At 33.4% G+C, this 21,030-nt stretch overlaps 1 protein-coding gene across 1 annotated transcript in view; it reads left to right on the top strand.

Moving 5' to 3' along the window:
* The window catches only part of LOC124360938 (MATH and LRR domain-containing protein PFE0570w-like), a 132,648-nt gene extending 114,021 nt beyond the window's left edge, over positions 1-18,627 (top strand). Inside the window, exons 17-19 of the mRNA XM_046814955.1 lie at positions 1,423-3,785; positions 4,783-4,991; positions 15,653-18,627. Coding sequence (XP_046670911.1) covers positions 1,423-3,785; positions 4,783-4,991; positions 15,653-18,484 — 5,404 coding nt within the window. The 3' untranslated portion in view covers positions 18,485-18,627. The remainder of the gene's footprint in view (positions 1-1,422; positions 3,786-4,782; positions 4,992-15,652) is intronic.
* Positions 18,628-21,030: the final 2,403 nt, after the last annotated feature.

Below are 21,030 nucleotides of genomic sequence, written 5' to 3'. Positions count from 1 at the left end.
ACATTGATACTTCAAAAACATCAATCCGTGGTCCAAAGTACTTGTTTATAAGAACTGTTTCTTTTCTCCATCTTCCAGAAAAAATATTAACTCAGTAAAATGTATTACATATACTATTTGTCATTACTAAAATGTTTGAAAGCTTACATCCAAAATCTTTCATTAATAATGAAAACAAACTTTTAATACAACTTTTGTCTTTAACCCTTTGAGTGCCGGAGCATCGCTATTTGCGATCCTGCATTATATGCCAGAAATGCCAGAATCGCTATTTGCGACTTCTGCAGTAACACTTATATTTTATATAGTATTTAACTAAATTGGCTCAATGACTATACATACGCATTCCAAAGGCTTCAACGTAACTTTTGATAAAGATTTGTTGCATTCTGGTTAGATTCTGATTTTTACGGCGGTTGTAAAGAGAGCGTGAGTTTAGAATCAACAGCTACACGGACGAGCCGTCACATGTTTTGTTTGCGCTGGTGTTTATTTCACAAATTATTGTAAATTTTGAAAGTTTTTAAGTGTAAATGGGTTTGTAGTGTTAGTATCTTCATATTATTTCATTTGTGTATGTTGTTCTAGTCAGTGTGTAAGTAGAACAATGACTTGACCGTGAGTTACGGTGATCGTAAGCAGCTAGTACTTTACTAAATACATTTGTATAGTTTTTATGTTTTTTTGTGTTTGTTCAGTGATATTTATAAGCGATGAGTCGTAAAAAAATTGCTGACAATGAAGACCTAGTATTGCAGGCATTAGATTTAAGCATTAGCAGTGCAGACAATACACAGAGTGTTAGGTTAGGTTAGAAAATTTCTAGTTTTGTAGTGGTTCATATTTTCATATTTATTTTCCAAACTTTATTTATAATTATAAAAAAGTGTTTATAGGTCCTTTTGTAAAGAATTAAATATAGTATTTGATAGAATAACTGAAAGTGAAAAAAAATATTTCAATAACACCAAGTTGTGGCAAAATAAAAAGACAAAATGTTTTTGCTCATAAAGTTTTTGTAAATGTTTTTTTTTATTGGTATAAAAACGTTAAATAAATAATCAATGTATTATATTATAAAGAAAATATATTTACCTCCAAAAAAAAACAAAACCCAGGATATTATACCAAAAAATAATATTTTTATGAATTTTTAACCAGACCCTTGCAAAATCAGACATTTTCACTCTGCATTTTATGCACACCTTATAGCAAAACGCTGCGGCACAAAAGGGTTAATATTCTTACATATATCATTATCTGGAAAAATATCACACTAAACTATCAAACTACTATTAACACATAATTGTTTTAGTTTTTCTTTAGGTATTAAGCTAATTGTACCATATTTTATTGATCTAGTTTATTAAATAAGTGTCTTTGATAAATTGTTTCTACAATCCAAACGTTGGGGTTTTTCAGGAGCTCAGCTACCAAGTTAAAATTTTTGGATGATGACATAACAAATAAAGAACCACTTCATATTGAACCAAGTGCCACAGCAGATGCTATATTGAAAAAGATATCAGTTAGTCCAGGTTCCAGTGAAGAAACTTACTTCAGTTTCCATAGCAGTTCTTCAAGTCAGAAAACTAAGAGTATAGATAGCAAGGTGAGCTTCGATTTGCCCTTAGGACTGGAAGGGAACATAGAAGACGAAGATGAAACGGTTGAACTGCAAGAAATTGTTCTTACAGAAGATAAAGAGTTGAATGTTTCAGTTCTAACAGAAGATAAGGAATTAGATGGTTTAGTTAGGTCAATTGAAGATGCAGATAACAAAGTACCAAATTATATTACAAACACTGAAGTTTCATCAAAACCTAAGCTTTCAAAAGAAATGTGTGAAGTAGACATGAAGGAAGATACATTGCAAGCCCAAATACCAGTTGAGGCATACGTTTCATATGATATTTTGGAAATCCCTCATGAAACAGTTCAACCAAAAAGTCCAGAAGAAATTAAAATTGTTATCGAGACTATAGGGACTTCAAAATTTTTAAATAAAACCAAAGTAGTGGATTATGATACAACAGAAGAGAGCTTCGAAGAAGCTGAGTCTTCCAAAGAAGATATTTGTGTTGCTGATGAAGAAAATGAATCTCATTATGTAGATGATAAATCACCAGTTTATAAATGGACTAAAATTCAGGATCAAAAACAAGAGACTCTAGAGCTAGAAGTAAGCAAGCAAGATGACAAAGGGGTGCAAAAACGTGTAGCCAAAGTTACTATATCTAAAGCGATACCCATGTTCTATTCTGAATCATTAGAAACTTCCAAAAGATTTGGTAATAAAATCTCTTCAATATCAGGACCTGAACTCCCTCAAGCCAATAGTATGATCAAAACCAATGAAAATGTATCATTTGACGAAACTGAAACAGGATCTGATGCTCAATTGTTTGAAATGGATGTGTGTGAACATACCCCATTAAAAGAAGTTAATATTGCTGAAAACTTAGTGTTGAATATGACAAGTAGAATTATGTCTAAAATTGAGACTGAACAATTAGAGGAAAATAAGCTATTAACCGATGAACACAATAAAGATAAAATGACTAACTCTCGTCCTGAAGCTGTGCAACCAACTTCACCAATTGACAAATCTCAGCTACCACAAATATTAGAAGAAATATTAAATAGAGGCAGGATTTCTGTAAGTCTGACAGAAAAACACCATCTTTCACCTCAATCAGTTTGTGTCATTAACAACAAAGTTGAAAAAGAAACTTATGCTGCATCCACTCAGTCTCTTCACAAAACAAGTAATGGCAATTTTATATCTAAAGTTTTAGATGAAGAAAAAAATATTACTGCAGTGGACCTAATTAAAAGTAATAATTTGCATAATATCAAATCCTTTACTGATACACCTGGTAGACTCGAAAACACAACATATAATACTTTGGTTGATTCAGGTAAATCTGTCAAAGAAGTAAAAGATTTTCAACCCTCTCAAAAAAATAAAAAATTGGATATTGATCAAATCAAGTCTGATAACACTTTGAAGCAGTTTGAGAATGATTTAGATGAATTTGAAATGTCTCTATCTTTAGAATCTTCCATTCAAGATAATGCAGTTTCTCCTGTAAGAGATATCTGTTCAATATCAGAAGTCCACGTGGAATCAGAACTTAATTCTCAGGGCAATTCAAAAAACGAACCAGAGAGGAGATTGACATTTGTTACTGATTCATCAATATCTAACATGAATGAAGAAAACAGAACTTATCCGAAAGAAACTGATAGTGTTAAAGACAACGAAGAAAAATTAACTGTTGATACTGATATTACAAAGCCTACTATTGTAGATGAACCAAACAAAGAAATAAGATTTGTCATTGACTCTACTAAAACCAAATCGTCCAAAGAAGAGAAAGAAGATTTATCTGTTTTTACTGAGTCTGATAAATCTGAATCCTTTAAGAAAAAACACACACCATTGACATGTACTACTGAGTCTGTAGAATCTTCAATCCAAGAAGAGAGAGAAACCTGTTCATTTTCAGAGTCAATAAAATCTGTTGCTTTGGAAGAAGAAAAAGAAGAATCGATTCTCATTGCATCTTCAGCTGAACCTCTACTTTTCACCACCACTAAAGACGATACAATTGCTGACTTAGATTTAAAAATGACTGAAGATGAATCAGTTATTGAAAAAGACAAGACATGTATGATGGAATCAGAAGAAGCTGCTGAACCTCTGTATGAGAATTTGAAGCCTTTACCATTTAACGTGGAAGAAAACATTGAAGAGGAAGTCACAAACCAGTATAATGAAGGTAAAAAATTCTTTTAGTATTTATAGATTTGTTAATATTTCATAATTAATAGTGATAGCCATTAAAATTAGAGTTTGAATATAAAATCAGAAAGTTTCTCACAGTTATTTTGATTATCATTGTTTATTCTATCAATCAAAGTCTTTATTACTGAAAAAATAATAAATGAATATACAAGCAATTGCCACTATAAATTATAATAATAGATCAATTAAAGTTATTCCTCAGCAGTAAACACTGTATCTTGTAATCGTAAAATTTTGATATTACATTCTAGTATCCATAAGATGCAAGTAAAGTTTTGTAGACCTTCTGGAACTTTCTGGGGTCAGGATTATTCCAAACATCCTTTTATAATAATCCAGCCTATCATTTTTACTTTAACTGATCTACATCTAACTTTGTCCAGCTAAAAATTAGCTTTTTAGTAACTTTTTAAACTTACTATTGTATTTTGATCAATTTTTTGTGCCATATTGTGACGCTCACATCAGTTACAAATTAAACTAAATTTTAAAAACTTTTGACTTCATTGGTAATAGGATATGAGAATTTTATTTATGGAAAAGTCATGGAATTTCATCAAGCTAGACATCCTTGATACAAGCTAGCAGGCACTAAAAGCCACTAACAGACAACCATACCTTGCGTACAAGTCTGACAACCATTACTGAATGTGAGATATTATGCTGTTTATCTAATTAATTATCCTGTGTTGATTAATTTTTTAAACAATTATTCTAGTATGACAAGAAAATGATACTAGCCTGGCTAACAGGATACGTATTGCTATTGCTTTTTTTAGTTTATTTTTTAATTATATTATTGTTTTTGTATTAATTTTAACATAAATATTTTGTTTTGTTATATAAGATTTTTAAGAGATTTCTATTATTTCAAATAACAAGAAAGATTTCTTCAAGATACTCATTAAAGCCATCAATAATGTCCAAAACGTAATATGTTGCAGCAATTATTTTTTTATTTTATCTTTCAGACCTGAGAGAAGGAGATGTAGAAGATATATATGATGACATTATAGAGGACAAAGAAGATTGCAGTTCAAATGAAGATAAAAAGAGTGAAAGCCAAGGGGAAAGTGGTGAAGATAATGATAGTGATGTGATTTGCCTTGGATCAGGTTCCGATGAAGAGCGTCAGAAAAAGTCAGCTATCCTGTTAACATCTCACATGAAGGTTTCTGATGTAAGTTTTAAGGCATATTTGTTCTTATTATGATGATTTTTGGCATGAAAACATCATGCAATGATTAACAAAATATAATTTTACAAATTTGTATACAATCTCTAAATAAAGAGTAAATCAATGTCGTATTTTGTGAAACACTGTCTAAAACAGCACTGACTGGGTACTCTGGCTAAATAACAACTGCAGACAACAGTGAAACCTAGAGAAATCTGTAAATCCCCGACTAAAACACTGTTTATATTATCAGTGACTGTGTTCTTTGGTTTAATAATAACTTTGCAGACAATAGTGAGAACCTGGAGAAATAGATAAATCCCCGAATAAAACACGGACTGGGAACTTTAGCTATTAACAACTTTGCAGACAATTGTGATAACATAGAGAAATCTGTAAATCCCCGACTAAAACACTGTTTATATTATCAGTGACTGTGTTCTTTGGTTTAATAATAACTTTGCAGACAATAGTGAGAACCTGGAGAAATAGATAAATCCCCGAATAAAACACTGACTGGGAACTTTAGCTATTAACAACTTTGCAGACAATTGTGATAACACAGAGAAATCGGTAAATCCCAGACTAAAACACTGTTTACATCAGCACTGGCTGTGTACTTTGGTTTCATAATAACTTTGCAGACAATAATGAGAATCTGTAGAAATAGGTAAATCCCCGAATAAAATTCTGACTGGGAACTCTGGTTATTACCAACTTTGCAGACAATAGTGAGAATGTGTAGAAATCGGTAAATCCCAGACTAAAACACTGTTTACATCAGCACTGGCTGTGTACTTTGGTTTCATAATAACTTTGCAGACAATAATGAGAATCTGTAGAAATAGGTAAATCCCCGAATAAAATTCTGACTGGGAACTCTGGTTATTACCAACTTTGCAGACAATAGTGAGAATGTGTAGAAATAGGTAAATCCCAGACTAAAACAACATCTACATCAGCACTGACTGGGAACTCTGGCTAATATAACAAGTTTGCAGACAATAGTGAGAATGTGTAGAAATAGGTAAATCCCCGAATAAAATTCTGACTGGGAACCCTGGCTATTAACAACTTTGCAGACAATAGTGATAACCTGGAAAGTCAAATGATGTGGAAAAACAGATCTGAATAAGCAAAGCAAAATCATTGTAGCTAATTTTTATAAATGTTGATAACTTGTGTAAGAATCCCGAAATGATAAACAATGTTTTAATCAAGTACAGAAATTTACTGCTGAAATGTTTGATATTTTATTGAGTACAGACCAGAAAATAAAAAAATGAATGTGTTGGATCCCCATAACTTGGGGTTGGGTTGGAACTTCACTTAAATTTAGTATACCACGAAAAACATTCAAGAAACCTAGGAAGGTTTTTTCATAGGAATCTCACTGTCTTAAATTTCTTCTTTTTTTGAGTTTCCAACTGTAGAAAACATTAAATCTATCAATCATTCATCAATTCTTTATTACAGTTAGAGTTGATCTACAGAAAAAAATTAACTTTAAAAGTTTTCAACAAAATCTGTTCTCAGAATATTTAAGCAGATAAAATTTATGTACAAGAAGTGTAACAACAGAAGGAAGTTCTTGTTGGTAATAAATGACATAATGTGTGCTGGCACTGACTTTTTAGAAAAGATTCAAATCATTAGATATGTACCTTTTCAAAGACCTATATTTATTTATTTATACAAGATTTGGGTAAATCAGAAAGATTCAACTGGCAAGGGGGGGCTGAAAGTACCGGTGGAAAAAGGAGGCAGGATTATTGTGCTGTATGTTGGTTTAGCAAAAACCAGATTCTTACCTGGATGTAAATTAATTGTGACTCCAAAGGTTCAAACTGCAAGAAAGCTGATATACAAGAGTAGGTGAAATGGTATAAAGTTCCGTTTAGGGATGATGAAGTTAGGGCTGAACTTCTTAACAAGAGGAGTATATGAAATATTACGTGCCCAATATGACCCCGTAGAGCTTATCTGAGCTCAGGTTAAAGGATATGTGGGCACACGCAACATCACTTTACCTAGAGATAAGGTAACATAGGGGATTGGAGAAGTGCCATGTTAAACGGTTACAGGATCAAGACTAAAAGTGCCAGTTCGTTCATAACGTAATCCACAGCCTAAATACTACGCAGCTGCAGACTGTGCTGCACAATTACTTAAATGCCACGTACTTCATGTCGTTTGCAAGTTCAGATGAATTTGCGTTGTATCGAAAGTTGCTTACAGTCAATATGTTGCCTTGAAAATTTGAGAACATTACCAATCCAGTATAATAAAATTTACATTCATAATATAATTCCTTGTTTACTGTTTAAATATTAGTTAATTTTAATCTTTTTGTGTTGTAGGTTTGTATGATTAAAGAAGGAAAATGTCAGCTATTATTAGGAAAGGCAGGTCAGGATTGGAAGGGAATATTTCATGTCTACTGGGTACTTTCTCAACCACTGAGATCCTTTTCTATAATAGTTTTGTGATGCCATTTTCCTTCTTGATAACTATTAAAATGAAAATTTTGTCCAATTGTCTATTTCTGATCAGCTGTGACATTAATATTAAAACTATAAATAAACATAAACCTGTAAATAAAAATTATTGTAAACCTTTAGAATTGGTTATAGAAAGAATTAGTGACAAGTTTTATTTTGAAAAAGTGAGAATAATACAGAGTTTATTGTGAAATGTACAAAACTAATTAATTACAAACATGTAAGCAACGTTTATAGTGTTAGTTAAGTTTTCTTATAAAATTGTATGACGCATTCACACTATTATATTGTGCAAATATTTCGAGCCATATAATACCAAGTTATTATAAGTACAAAATCTCCCTGACTACTGACTGCCTGTGATTGGTTGCCATAACTTTATAAACATCTTCCCTATTAATCCTGTATTTCGAGCCATACAATACCAAGTTATTATAAGTACAAAATCTCCCTGACTACTGACTGCCTGTGATTGGTTGCCATAACTTTATAAACATCTTCTCTATTAATCCTGTATTTCGAGCCATACAGTACCAAGTTATTTTAAGTACAAGATCTGCCTGACTACTGACTGCCTGTGATTGGTTGCCATAACTTTATAAACATTTTCTCTATTGATCCTGTATTTCGAGCCATACAATACCAAGTTATTATAAGTACAAAATCTCCCTGACTACTGACTGCCTGTGATTGGTTGCCATAACTTTATAAACATCTTCCCTATTAATCCTGTATTTCGAGCCATACAATACCAAGTTATTATAAGTACAAAATCTCCCTGACTACTGACTGCCTGTGATTGGTTGCCATAACTTTATAAACATCTTCCCTATTAATCCTGTATTTCGAGCCATACAATACCAAGTTATTATAAGTACAAAATCTTCCCTGACTACTGACTGCCTGTGATTGGTTGCCATAACTTTATAAACATCTTCTCTATTAATCCTGTATTTCGAGCCATACAGTACCAAGTTATTTTAAGTACAAGATCTGCCTGACTACTGACTGCCTGTGATTGGTTGCCATAACTTTATAAACATTTTCTCTATTAATCCTGTATTTCGAGCCATACAGTACCAAGTTATTTTAAAGTACAAGATCTGCCTGACTACTGACTGCCTGTGATTGGTTGCCATAACTTTATAAACATTTTCTCTATTGATCCTGTATTTCGAGCCATATAATATCAAGTTATTATAAGTACAAAATCTGCCTGATTACTGACTACCTGTGATTGGTTGCCATAACTTGCCACAGAAATGTCTACTTGTCACAAGTTCCGATCAGACTTGGAAAGTCTGTCCCTGCGAATTGTACCCTATAGTAGTACTTGTCACTACTGAGTACCAAGATCAGGAGTGTCGACAACTAAACCTACAGGAGTGTCTACTTATCACAAGTTCAGATCGGACTTAGAAAGTCTGTCCCTGCAAATTGTACCCTGGAGTAGTACTTGTCACTACTGAGTACCAAGATCAGGAGTGTCAACAACTACACTTATAGGAGTGTCTACTTGTCACAAGTTCAGATCGGACTTGGAAAGGTCTGTCCCTGCAAATTGTACCCTGGAGTAGTACTTGTCACTACTGAGTACCAAGATCAGGAGTGTCAACAACTAAACTTATAGGAGTGTCTACTTGTCACAAGTTCTGATCGGACTTGGAAAGGTCTGTCCCTGCAAATTGTACCCTGGAGTAGTACTTGTCACTACTGAGTACCAAGATCAGGAGTGTCAACAACTACACTTATAGGAGTGTCTACTTGTCACAAGTTCTGATCGGACTTGGAAAGGTCTGTCCCTGCAAATTGTACCCTGGAGTAGTACTTGTCACTACTGAGTACCAAGATCAGGAGTGTCAACAACTACACTTATAGGAGTGTCTACTTGTCACAAGTTCTGATCGGACTTGGCGGGTCCCAATTGTTGACTGGCATTATCGTGGAGCAAAACGCTTCTGCATTAATCGTGTTACCGCAAACAAAAAGAAAGAAAACAGCTGGCAACTCACTTTATCTATCCCAAAACACAGTGCACATGATTTTCTGAGCAGAAATTGTTTGAATTTCACTTTCTTAGGGGATGATGAATTCCACCATTCCATTGATTGCTGCTTCAATTCCTGTGAAACGTAGGCTACTCATGTTTTATAGGCTATGGCAATATGGCTTAAAAAATTATCCCCATCATTGTATCGCTCGAGGAAACTCGATGCACTGGCACTAAAAATCATTAGGTTTTCTGCTCTCAATTAACATTTTTAGCATGATCACAATTTTTGATAATTTAAACGTTTGGACACAATTTCATGAAGAACATTTCTTGAGACAGCAGAAAACTCTTCAGAAAAGGACAAAATCGTGAATCCTCTGCTTCACAATCCACTTTTTGAATCAAGTAGTCGGTAACGACTGAAGGTCACCCGCGTGGTTCCTCGTTGTGAATGTTTATGCAGCCATCTTTAAAGGTCCTAACCCATTTCCACACCATTCCATCACTCATAATGTTTTAGTTATAAACATCACTGATTTGGCAATGAATTTCAGCTGCTTGAAGCCTCCATCACTTAACACCCGTTATTACAGCAAGCACTTTGCAGTTGGTAGAATTCTCAATCAAAGCGAGAACAGCACTGTGGCGGCGTAAATTTCAATCTGTATTTACTTTTAAAACGCCTATATAAATTATTTAAACATGATATTGGTTGTCACATCTTTTGCAAATCATCAGGTTTCTAATGGCCTTATTAAATAATTTGAACCAAACTGAAAATAAAGACTGCAGTTTTGGATTTTCTCATTGAAAATTATGTTAAAATTATAATTGACATTATATTATACCCTTTCACATTATATACATGTACCAATTTACATCCTCATTACATGTTTTGACATCCATATAATGCGTGATGTGATGGTTAACTGATACTACATTTTCTAGTGCTAGCAGTTAGTATGAATAATTATCAACATCAAGAATTTTTATTGTCTTTAAACACATTGTGCAAGTGACAAAGTCAGATTTACAATTAACCATTTTCTTAATATAAATCTCAGTCTAAAGGACAGTTGTCAAATTCTCAGTAGTTATCTCTAAGGTAACCAGGTAACAACGAAGTTATAATGATTAAATAAGTATATAAATAATCTATACGAAAATTATGATAACAACAACACATAAATGTACTTAATACACAAACACAAAAATAAATAAAATAAAAGCAATATATTAATGTAGTTAAAAATGTATTGTGCTTGTATCACAGGCTAAAAATTATCAACAGAATAAAATACATTTTCTTTTAACCACCTTTCCACTACTATTTAAATTTTATTTTAAATCTTTTTATAGGTACAGGCCAAGCTGTTTCCGGTAATTTGTTAAATAGCTTAATTTTCATGTATATGTGGCTGCTTTATTTTTTTCAAGTTAGACATCAGGTAAATCTAGTACATGGGTGTTTCTGGTAAAATAATAATGAATTTCCTTTCTAGTTAAAAAAATGACATATCAACTCTAACATTCACTAAACAACAATAAACATACTAATTTGAAATTGTCATTATTTTTAGTTCCTTACAAATTGGTACCTACACATGTTTCTCTTTCAGGTACATTCTTAACAGCTCTCAATGCTTTTTTTCTGCCATTTAATAATAAGTAAACAGTTTTTTAATTACAAATCGAGACATATGCAATCAAATGCTTTACTCAAGTTTCTCGACACTGCAGAAAACATACATTGTTTTTCAAAATTCATCAAAATACTATCAACTATACTCTCTACAGCCTTGACAGTGTTTCTGCCTGACATAAACCCAAACTGCTCATCACATAAGGCCATTTTGAGTAAAGAAAGCATTAAGCTACTGTTTGATACACAATTCAAAAATCATACTGAAAATAGGAACTAAGGATATAGGTTTAGCTTGTCACCTATTATGTAGACTGGAGTTACTTTTCTTACCTTAAGAGCTTTTGGATATAACCCCTGATCTAACATCATATTAAATACATATGTTAGTGGTTCTACAATTAAACCAATTATACTTTTAATAGCATACTATAAAACCCATAGTAGTCTTGGCTCTTAGACGAATTAAGGCTAGCTTCATATTTTATTATATCAATTGTTCGAATTACATTCTACTTCAAAATTATATTATTACAGCTAATATAGTGATCTAAAACATAGTTATTTACCAGTTCTAAAGCGTAATTATCAAACACATACTTATTTTACTTTATTTGATTCTAATTCTTTATCAGCATTAATAAAAAAAATGATTAAAAATCTTACACTCTATTAAAATATCATGATTTCCTTTTGTTTTGTTTGACTCAGCTTTAACCCTTTGCGCTCGAAGGTAGTATTTGTTATTTGTCCTTGGAGCTCGTATGGCCAGCTCTACTGGCCGCCGCCATTTTGTCGGGAGCGCGGATTAATTTTTGCTGTAATGTTATCTCAGCTCGTATGTCCAGCTGTACTGGCCAATATATAATACGTCCATAGCTCGTAAGGCCAGCACCACTGGCCACTAAACATAGCAGTTATTTTCTAATATTCTATTTGTTTCATAATGAATGGTGAGTGCTGAAACCTATCGAGCAGCTTTTGAATTAAACAACCAAGCCTTCATTTCACTTGTTTTAGCGCCAAAGCTCAGTGCAGACAGTAAGGTTATGTACGTAGTTCAGTGAACAACAATTCAGTGTGTTTGTGCTTTACTGTGTTATATTTCTGTAGGAATCAGATGTAATGTGTATTTTCTTTGTAAATAGTGAAAATGTTAGTAATAGTGTTTATTGTTGGACAGTTCAGTAGAAAAGCTATAAACAATGGATGATCTATTACGATCTGATGAAGTAAGAGACATATTGTTGGAACCTGACATTGATGATGATTGTTCGGTCCATGAGAGTGATATAGAATCCAATATAGGAGAAGAGTTTGAGAATGAACTACGAGCTGAGTTAGGTGATGATTATGAACGATGCAGATATGACGATTTAGTAATAACTTCAATTACTGAAGATGAAAGTCTTGTGGAGGAGAACACTTTTAATCCAATACAAGAAGAATTAGCCGCTGTAGGTGAGGATGTAGAAACCGATGAATTATCATGGAGACAATGGAATACAAATGACCCTAAATTTAAAAAATTTGTATGGGCAGGTAATAGCGGCTATAAACCGCCACAAGGAAAACAACCACAGACTCCCTTAGAGTTTTTTTCAGCTTTTCTTTGATGATAACCTGCTGTCTGAAATTGCTAAAGAAACCAACCGGTATGCTGTAGAAAAAATCCGAATGAAAACACCACTTCCAAAACGATCTATGTGGTGGTCGTGGAAGGAAACGTCAGTACCTGAATTAAAAGCTTTTCTGGGTGTTCTCATAAATATGGGAATGAATGAGAAGCCCGAGTTAGATGATTTCTTTTCAACAGACTGGGTGGACTACCAACCGTTTTTCAAAGACGTTTTTAGCAAGGAGAGATTTTTGCAATTATTTTGGAATCTCCATGTTAGTCCACCCCGTTCTGGACCAGTTGCTGGTACATTAACACGTTCAGGGAAAATCCGTAATGTGGTAGCGTATCTTGATAAAAAATTTCGAGAGTACTATACACCAAAAAATAAAGTTAGTGTAGATGAAAGCACAGTTGGCCACAAAGGAAGAGTAATATTTAAAGTGTATAATAAGGAAAAGCCCATAAAATGGGGGATTAAAGTTTTTGTGCTATCCGAATCAAAATCAGGATACATAATATGCGCGATAGAGCCTTACTTTGGAAAAAATACAATGGCACGTATGCCAAGACCGGACTTAGGTGCTACCAGCCGCATAGTCTTACATCTGATTGACAAGCTACAATCTTCCTATCAAGATTTAGAAGGCCTGCATGTATTTACGGATCGCTTCTACACAAACCTTGATCTTGCAAAAGCTCTCTATGATATGAAAATACATATCACTGGCACCATAATGACTAACAGAAAAGGCTTGCCAGAAGAAATACGATCAAATAAGAAAAACAAAGCTGGTAAACTGACATTAAAGAAAGGTGATATCAAAAGTTTCAGAAAAGAAGACAAATACAATGTTTAAATACAATGGCAAGATACCAAGTTGGTGTCTATGTGCAGTACGCTATACGACAATTCAACCAAGGAAGTGACTCGCGTGAGGAAAAATGGACAAGTTGAAGTAGTTGAAAAGCCAGCCGTCATTTGTAAATATAATAAATCAATGGGGGGTGTTGATCTGGCAGATCAGTATATATCGAGCTATTCATTTACACGAAAGTCAATCAAGTGGTGGAGGAAAATTTTCTTCTGGCTCCTCGAAACAGCTGTTGTGAATTCCTTCGTACTTTACAATAAACAAGAAGAAAAAACAGTGCGCCAGAGAAAATATCGTAAAATGTTAGTAAAAGATTTAGTAGGAGATACCAGAAACACGAGAAAACGAGGAAGGCCTACAAGTATAGAAGAAGAAGAGAGGTTGAATGGAAAGCTTCACCTACCATACCCACTTGATGGCGGAAAGACGAAAGACTGCGCAGTATGCAGTGATAGAAGGGCTGGCAAAGAAAGAAAATGTAGTAAATTTTACTGCAAGACTTGTGCTAGCCAACCCGGACTACACATCGGTGGATGGTTTGAAAAATTTCATTCCGTAAAAAAATTTAAAGACTAAGAAAATTGTAAAATAGTTGTGACTGTGTATATAGTAATAAACATAGAACTGTAATGACATTTATTTTCTTACATTTGTTAACAATATTAATGTAAGATTTATATTTCCTAAATTCATGCTTATCTTAGTATTAGAAAGTTTATATAAAAGTAAATTTTAAATTAGCCTATAATTCTTCTCTAAACATTGACTGTGCAAATGAGACAAATGGCGTGTAGTGGGCCTATATGCTGAAATGATAGAAGAGATGGAAAATAGAGAAAATCTAGAAAATTTTACTAGAAGACGTGTGCTAACTATTCTTGACTACACGTAGGTATGTATTTTTAAAAGTTTAATTCCGTAAAAAAATGTATAGACTAAGAAAAATGTAAAATAGTTTATGTTTGAGTGTAACATAAATGTAAAGGCATACTTTATAACATTTTATTTACATATCTTTGTTAAAAATATACGTTTAAGAGTTACATTTTCCAAATGTAAGTTTATTTTTGTAATAGAAATATTCATTAAAAATAAATTTTTAATTATTTTTCAATTCTTCTTTAAACATTTTAAATTACTATGCAAATAACGCAGAGGAAATTGAAAAATAATTCCGATCTGGCGAGGCAAACAACAAATATGGCCGCCGAGCTGTCAATAAAAGAAGCGCGGCCAGCAGTACTGGCCATACGAGCTGCGAGGACAAACTACGGCAAAACTAACACAAGGTGTCTGCAACCTTGGTGTGGCCAGTACTGCTGGCCTTTCGAGCGCATATGGTTAATAATATTCCAAGCAGCCTTGCATTTATTCACAAAATTTGTGATATAGTTATTGAGTATTGTCAGCTCTGGAGTGAACCATTTTATATTCAATCCATTAGAACTTAATTTTAGTTCCTCAATATTGCAGCTTTCTTCAAAAGAATATCAATATTAAATTTAAAAAGTCATATGCATCTTCTATACATCCAGACTTACTAAGCTGCATCCCAGTTTATTTGTGATATATTTTCTCTCAAATTTAAAATTGCTCTAGTACTTACATCTCTTATACTTTTAGTTATCTTAAAGCTGTCATCAATTACAAATGTTGTATGAAACCTAAAAATACTCCTGCATGATCGGATATGTGAGGCTTGTATCACACGACAGATGATCTCCAGCAACGTTTGTAACTATGTTATCTAAACATGCATTGCCTTTTGTTGGCTCTTCAGTGAGCCAATACATGTTAAATGATCGTAACAGATTAAAAAATAATTGGGCATCTCATGTATTTTGTCTTATATTTATGTTAAAATCTGTTGTAATTGCATAATGAAAGATATTGTATTTTTCATTTAAATAGAATAAAAAAAGATTCTAATTTATTTAAAAACACAGATGTATTGAAGTCCTCTGCATTAAGGTTAAATAGTTATAAGCAACAGTTTTTTATATTATTCATAGTATAATTATTCTTTTTGTTACAGTTTTCAAAACAAAACTTACAAGTGGATGAAACTTTGGATTTTGAAGATGAAACCAATGATGTAGATGATGATAAGGATTGCAATGATGAAGACTCATATCATGAGTCGAGTGAAGGAAACTATGATAGTTCTGAAAATGAAATTCAGGAACATAATACTGAAATGAGTTATTCTGATTCAAGTGAAGAAGATAATCACCAGGGAAACAGATCCTGGAAATCACAAAGAAAAGATTTTGAGAGTGAAGGAAGTTCAGAAAAAGAAGACATTGCATCTGATGAAAATACGATAGAATCACCACCATACGAACTTATAGGGCAGGACAGCCAATCAAACAGTAATTTTCAAACCCAAATGGAAAATCTTAAAAGTGTTGTCGATGAGAATACAAAGCAACCCATTTATCATGGTTGCTCTGATTTAAATAAGGCTGAAATTGAAACGGATAAATCAGCAGATCATATAAAAGCAGAGATTTCTTCTTTTGAAGATTCAAAAGTTGTAAATTCTGATATGGACAATAAAAATATTTCAGAAAAAGCCGAGTTTATGCTTTCAGAAAGTGTTCACATGGAAACCTTTGAACAAAAAATTGATGAAACCTTTAATATGGGGAAGCCAGAGAAAAATAAATGTAATGTAGAAACTGGAAGTATATTAGATTTGAAATTAAGAAGAAGTAAACGCTACAGCTCAGCAACTAATCTTTCTTTGAGTAAATTGACAAGATTAAGAAGAAAATCAAGTTCTGCTCATGACTTAACATCCCTTGTCATTTCAGAAACAAAATCAGCAACAGAGCTTAGTGATGCTAAGAGTAGTACTAGTATTTCATCCAGTGAAACTGACTTGTGTGAAGATAAATTGAATCTACCGAGAAAGCGTGGTAGACGAAGCCGTTTAAGTCAATTACAGGACATAACAGAAGAAAATACAGAAAATGTTTCCTCACCTAATAATAAAACATTAAGAAGATCAGTGTCATCAAACCAGTTAGTTGAACAACAACCTGTTATGGGAACCTCTATGAAAAGATCCAGTTCTAGTAGTATTTTGTCTGAGTATGGCAAAGCTTCTGAATTAGAGTTAGGTACAAACATTTCTAAAGAAACACACACAGGCACAATGAGCTCGTCAAATGAGTCATCAAAGATTAAACTTAAAAAGAGGTGGACTTTAGAAATGGAAGCTATGAACTATATAACTCGCAAGAAACGCAAGTCATCAGTGGTTAGTAACTCGTTAGAAGTAATCAATTCAAGTGATGAAGAGGAGAGTGAAAAAAATAAAAGTAGAATACATACCAAAGAGTCTTTAGAAAGTGGACCTAATAACTCGTCCACTGTAATTGTTAAAAGTAATGATGAAAATGAAGGAGACATGGAGTCTTCTGTGACTGTGAATACTGAAGACATTGAAGCATACGACTGTAAACTTGAAGTTGATACAATGCCTAGAATAAGATCTCAATCGGTACCTCCAACATTAGAACATTCTGATCCCCCTGCACTGTCTACAAAAAGAAGGAGTTCTTCTTTGATAAAGATTAAGAATATCCATAGGAAAGTGTTAAAAAGATATTCACATAAGAAATCATTGCTGAAAAGTACATATGAGCCTCTTGAAATTGTGCATTCAGATGAGGAAAGTATTAGAGAAACTGTCCAGGAAAAGATACAAGATTGTTCCGAAAAATTGGTTGTCCCCAAAGAAAACATTGAAGATACAAATAACTCAGTAAATGAAATTGAAACAACAAATATGGACTGTTGTAGTCAAGATACACACACTATAACATCACCTCCATTACATATTAGCAGAAGAAATCTACGAAGCTCGTCAGAACCACCAAGCTATGAAGATGTAGAAATTTCAAAACGACAACTAGATAGAAGGAGTTCTTCAACATGCAAAATTAATAAAATCCATAAACTGATTTTGTCCAGACATTCTCATAGGAAGTCGATGTATTCAAGTAAGTTTCAACCAATGGAAGTTGTTCAGTCTGATGATGAAGAAAGTTTATCTACCAAAGACGTTGTTAGCTCAGATCTTGAACCCATAAATGAAGTTAAAGCTGATATGAAAGCAGATAGTACAGAAAAAAATCATGAAGATGGAAGTAAAAAGTTAAATTTTGACAAAGATAACTCAAAAACTATGAATTCCAGAATGTTACAACTAGATCACTTAATGGCTGATAACAGTGAAACTGCACTAGAGGCTATACAGAGTACATCTAATGAAAGACGTGGTGAAGAAAACCCCATCATTTCTAATATTGCTAAACAAAAAAGTAAATTATCTAAAAAACAAAAAGTTATACTAGAAAAGAATAAAATAGAAGATAATAATTTAACATCTGATGACAAACAAGATAAAATTAAAGTGAATAGTGTTGACGGTGATATTGAACAAATGGTCACGCCTCATGTGATTAAAAAAAGGGGGCTGAGAAAAAAAGAAAAGAAAGCTTTAAATAGAGTACGGCCAAATAGCAATATACTAATATCTGACACTATTTCAGATAATGATATAAAAAAAACAAGAATCTCTAAAAGTAAGAAAGGAAACACAAACATTGAAGATAACAGTAGAGATACTGATTTGAAAGAAAAAACCCCTGAAGTTGTAATAAAACAAACAGATGAAGATGAGCTTAACGTTCCAGTAAAACGAAGAAATTTTAAAAAACCCTCTGCAAATAATGAATTATCTACACCAAAGAAGGCGAAAAAAAACACCATTCAAATAAAAAAGAAAGTTCAAAGGATATTCCAAGTTCAGAACTATCAGAAATTGCAAGGAAACAAGATTCACCCCCCATCATAGCTAATAAAATACCAGTAGAACATGAAGCTTTTCTATTGGATAGTCCAGCTAGAAGAACAAGGAGAAGTATGTCGAGAGCTATGGATATAGAGGTGATGACTCCGACCAAAGACAAAGTTCCACAAGATCATGAACCTTTTTTGTTGGACACTCCAGCTAAAAGAACAAGGCGAAGTATGTCAAGGGCCTCTGATACTGAGTTACTGACTCCAACCATAGAGAAGGAATTGTTGGAATCAAAGAGGAGAACAAGACGAAGTATGTCAAGGGCTTCTGATACAGAGTTATTGACTCCGACCATAGAGAAGGAGTCAGTGGAGTTAAGGAGAAAAACAAGACGCAGTGGTGCGATGTCGGACATAGTTCTGTCTACACCTTCTAAAAATGTTTATGCAGAGTCAGAAGCCAGTGATACAAGTACATCTTCTAGGCTGAATACTCCCAGAAGATCAACTAGAAGACAATCTATGACAGCTACTTCTAACACGGTAAGTCCTTATACATTAGTATAAATATTGAGATTATTCAGGATGAAACCCCTAGATTTCTCATGTATGTACATTTATGAGGTAAATACTTCAAAACTTGCATGTGATTGTATATATTTGATCATCTGGGGTTAATCTATACAATTTGAAAATCATTTTAAAATAGCATGATCATGACATATCAAATTGTTAGTTACTACAAACAAGTGTACAAGAGTGAATATCTCCTCTATTCAGGAGTTATATCCTGCCTGAACAATAAGATTAAAAGTTGATCAAAAAAAACTCAATGGTGAGCATACCAAAGTCATAAACTTAACAACAAGAAAAGTTGGATGTGTGCTCACCTGAAGCTCAGTACACAAACGACACAATTAGCAAGGAGTAAAGAAGTGATCAATCAATTTCTTTATTTGTCATTTCATAGATAAACACAGATACGTCAAAACAGTTTACAATGTTGTTAATTTCAGAAAGTGTACAATAAAATAGGTTATATTGATATACAATAAACAATTGTCATTTTAGAACTCAGCTAGGCTGTAGTAGGGTCAACTATTTGCTGAGATTCTTCCTCAGGTCTTCTTGGTGGTTCTTGGAGATGTAGAGTGAGGTGATGAGCCATGTCTGGTGTGATAGCTGTGGATTTTGTTGTTGCTCGGTGGATTTTTATTGTCAGCATAAGTGATTACCTCTTGAATGTAGAGGTTGATCACTGTCATGATTCCCATTTCCTTAAAAGATGTATGGCAAGTCTCTAGAGGTTTTAAATCTGCAAGTACCCTTATAGCTCGTTTCTGCAGAATCAGTACTCGTTCCATGTTGATGAGTGATGTTCCACCCCAAATAATAAGACCATGTCTAATATGTGATTCACACAGTCCAAAATATGCTGTTTTGGCAGTTTTAATATCAACTATTTGTTTAAGTCTTGCTGAAATCAATTAATATTCCTGTAACTAGTGTTTTGTTTTCAAGCTGTTCAATTGCATTTTCCGTGAGGCTGATTATTGCTGTTATGTTTTACAATTCCATGCTGCTTGTCTGTTAACAGGTTATCCTCTAGCTGTTGTATTTATCTTGCAAGCACCTTTTTTTCAATTACCATAGAGAAGGTGAGACTAGAGATACCGGTCTGTAATTTTTTGGGATCTGTTCGTGAGCCTTTTTGTATTTAGTATAGACTTAAGAACATTTTGGACCACTCGGGAATAATCCTTCTTTAAATGATTTATTAATAATGCTTGTTAACACAGCCCTGAGTTCTTTGGAGCAGATTTTTACAAGTTATGGGAGACCCTCATCCAGTCCTGCAGACCACTTTGGTTGAAATGCTGAATTATTTTTGATATTTCTGGACTGGTAAATAATAGTTCTGAGAGATATGGATTGCATCTGAATGTGACTGGGTTGACTGTGGCAGCTCTTGTTACATTGCCTTTAACTAATGCTTCATCAGCAGCGCATGTGAAGTAGTTATTTACTTTAAGAGGGTCGTTTAGTAACTTTCTATTCACATTTAGCTGAATCTGAGGCTCTCTTTGTCCTTGTTTATTTCTTTAGTTATTTACAATAGCCCATATAGCTTTTGATTTGTTTTTAGATGTTTAAATGTATTCTATAGTACCTTTTTTTGCAGGGATTTAAATTTTATGTCATACTTTTTCTTTGCATTAGTGCAGGTTGCTATGTCTTCAATATTTCCTGTCAGTTCAAATTTAGTAAGAACTTGCAGGTAGGCTTGCTTTAGCAAAAGTGCCTCTTTGTTGTCATACACTTTTCTGTTTTATCTGTCTTTTTTCTTTTTTGGGCAGGATATCTCTATATTAGCATACAATGAGTTGTAAAAATTGTAGGCTTGGTCAACATCTGTAGCATTATTAACTTTGAGCCTCTGCTAGGAGGTACTTAAGATGTTGAAGATTCTCTTGATGGAAATGTCAAATGACCTGACCTAGAAGAGTTGTGATGAAATTTTGAGGTAGCATATTCGGGCATTGTGGTCAGATATGCCAGTATGAATCACCTCAACGTCCAATTCTTTTGTGTAGCGATTTG

The sequence above is a fragment of the Homalodisca vitripennis genome, chromosome 4, assembly GCF_021130785.1.
Source record: "Homalodisca vitripennis isolate AUS2020 chromosome 4, UT_GWSS_2.1, whole genome shotgun sequence".
In the NCBI taxonomy this organism is placed as follows: Eukaryota; Metazoa; Arthropoda; class Insecta; order Hemiptera; family Cicadellidae; genus Homalodisca; species Homalodisca vitripennis.
Note: the sequence above shows the minus strand (reverse complement) of the source record. Positions and strands in the feature narration are given on the sequence as shown.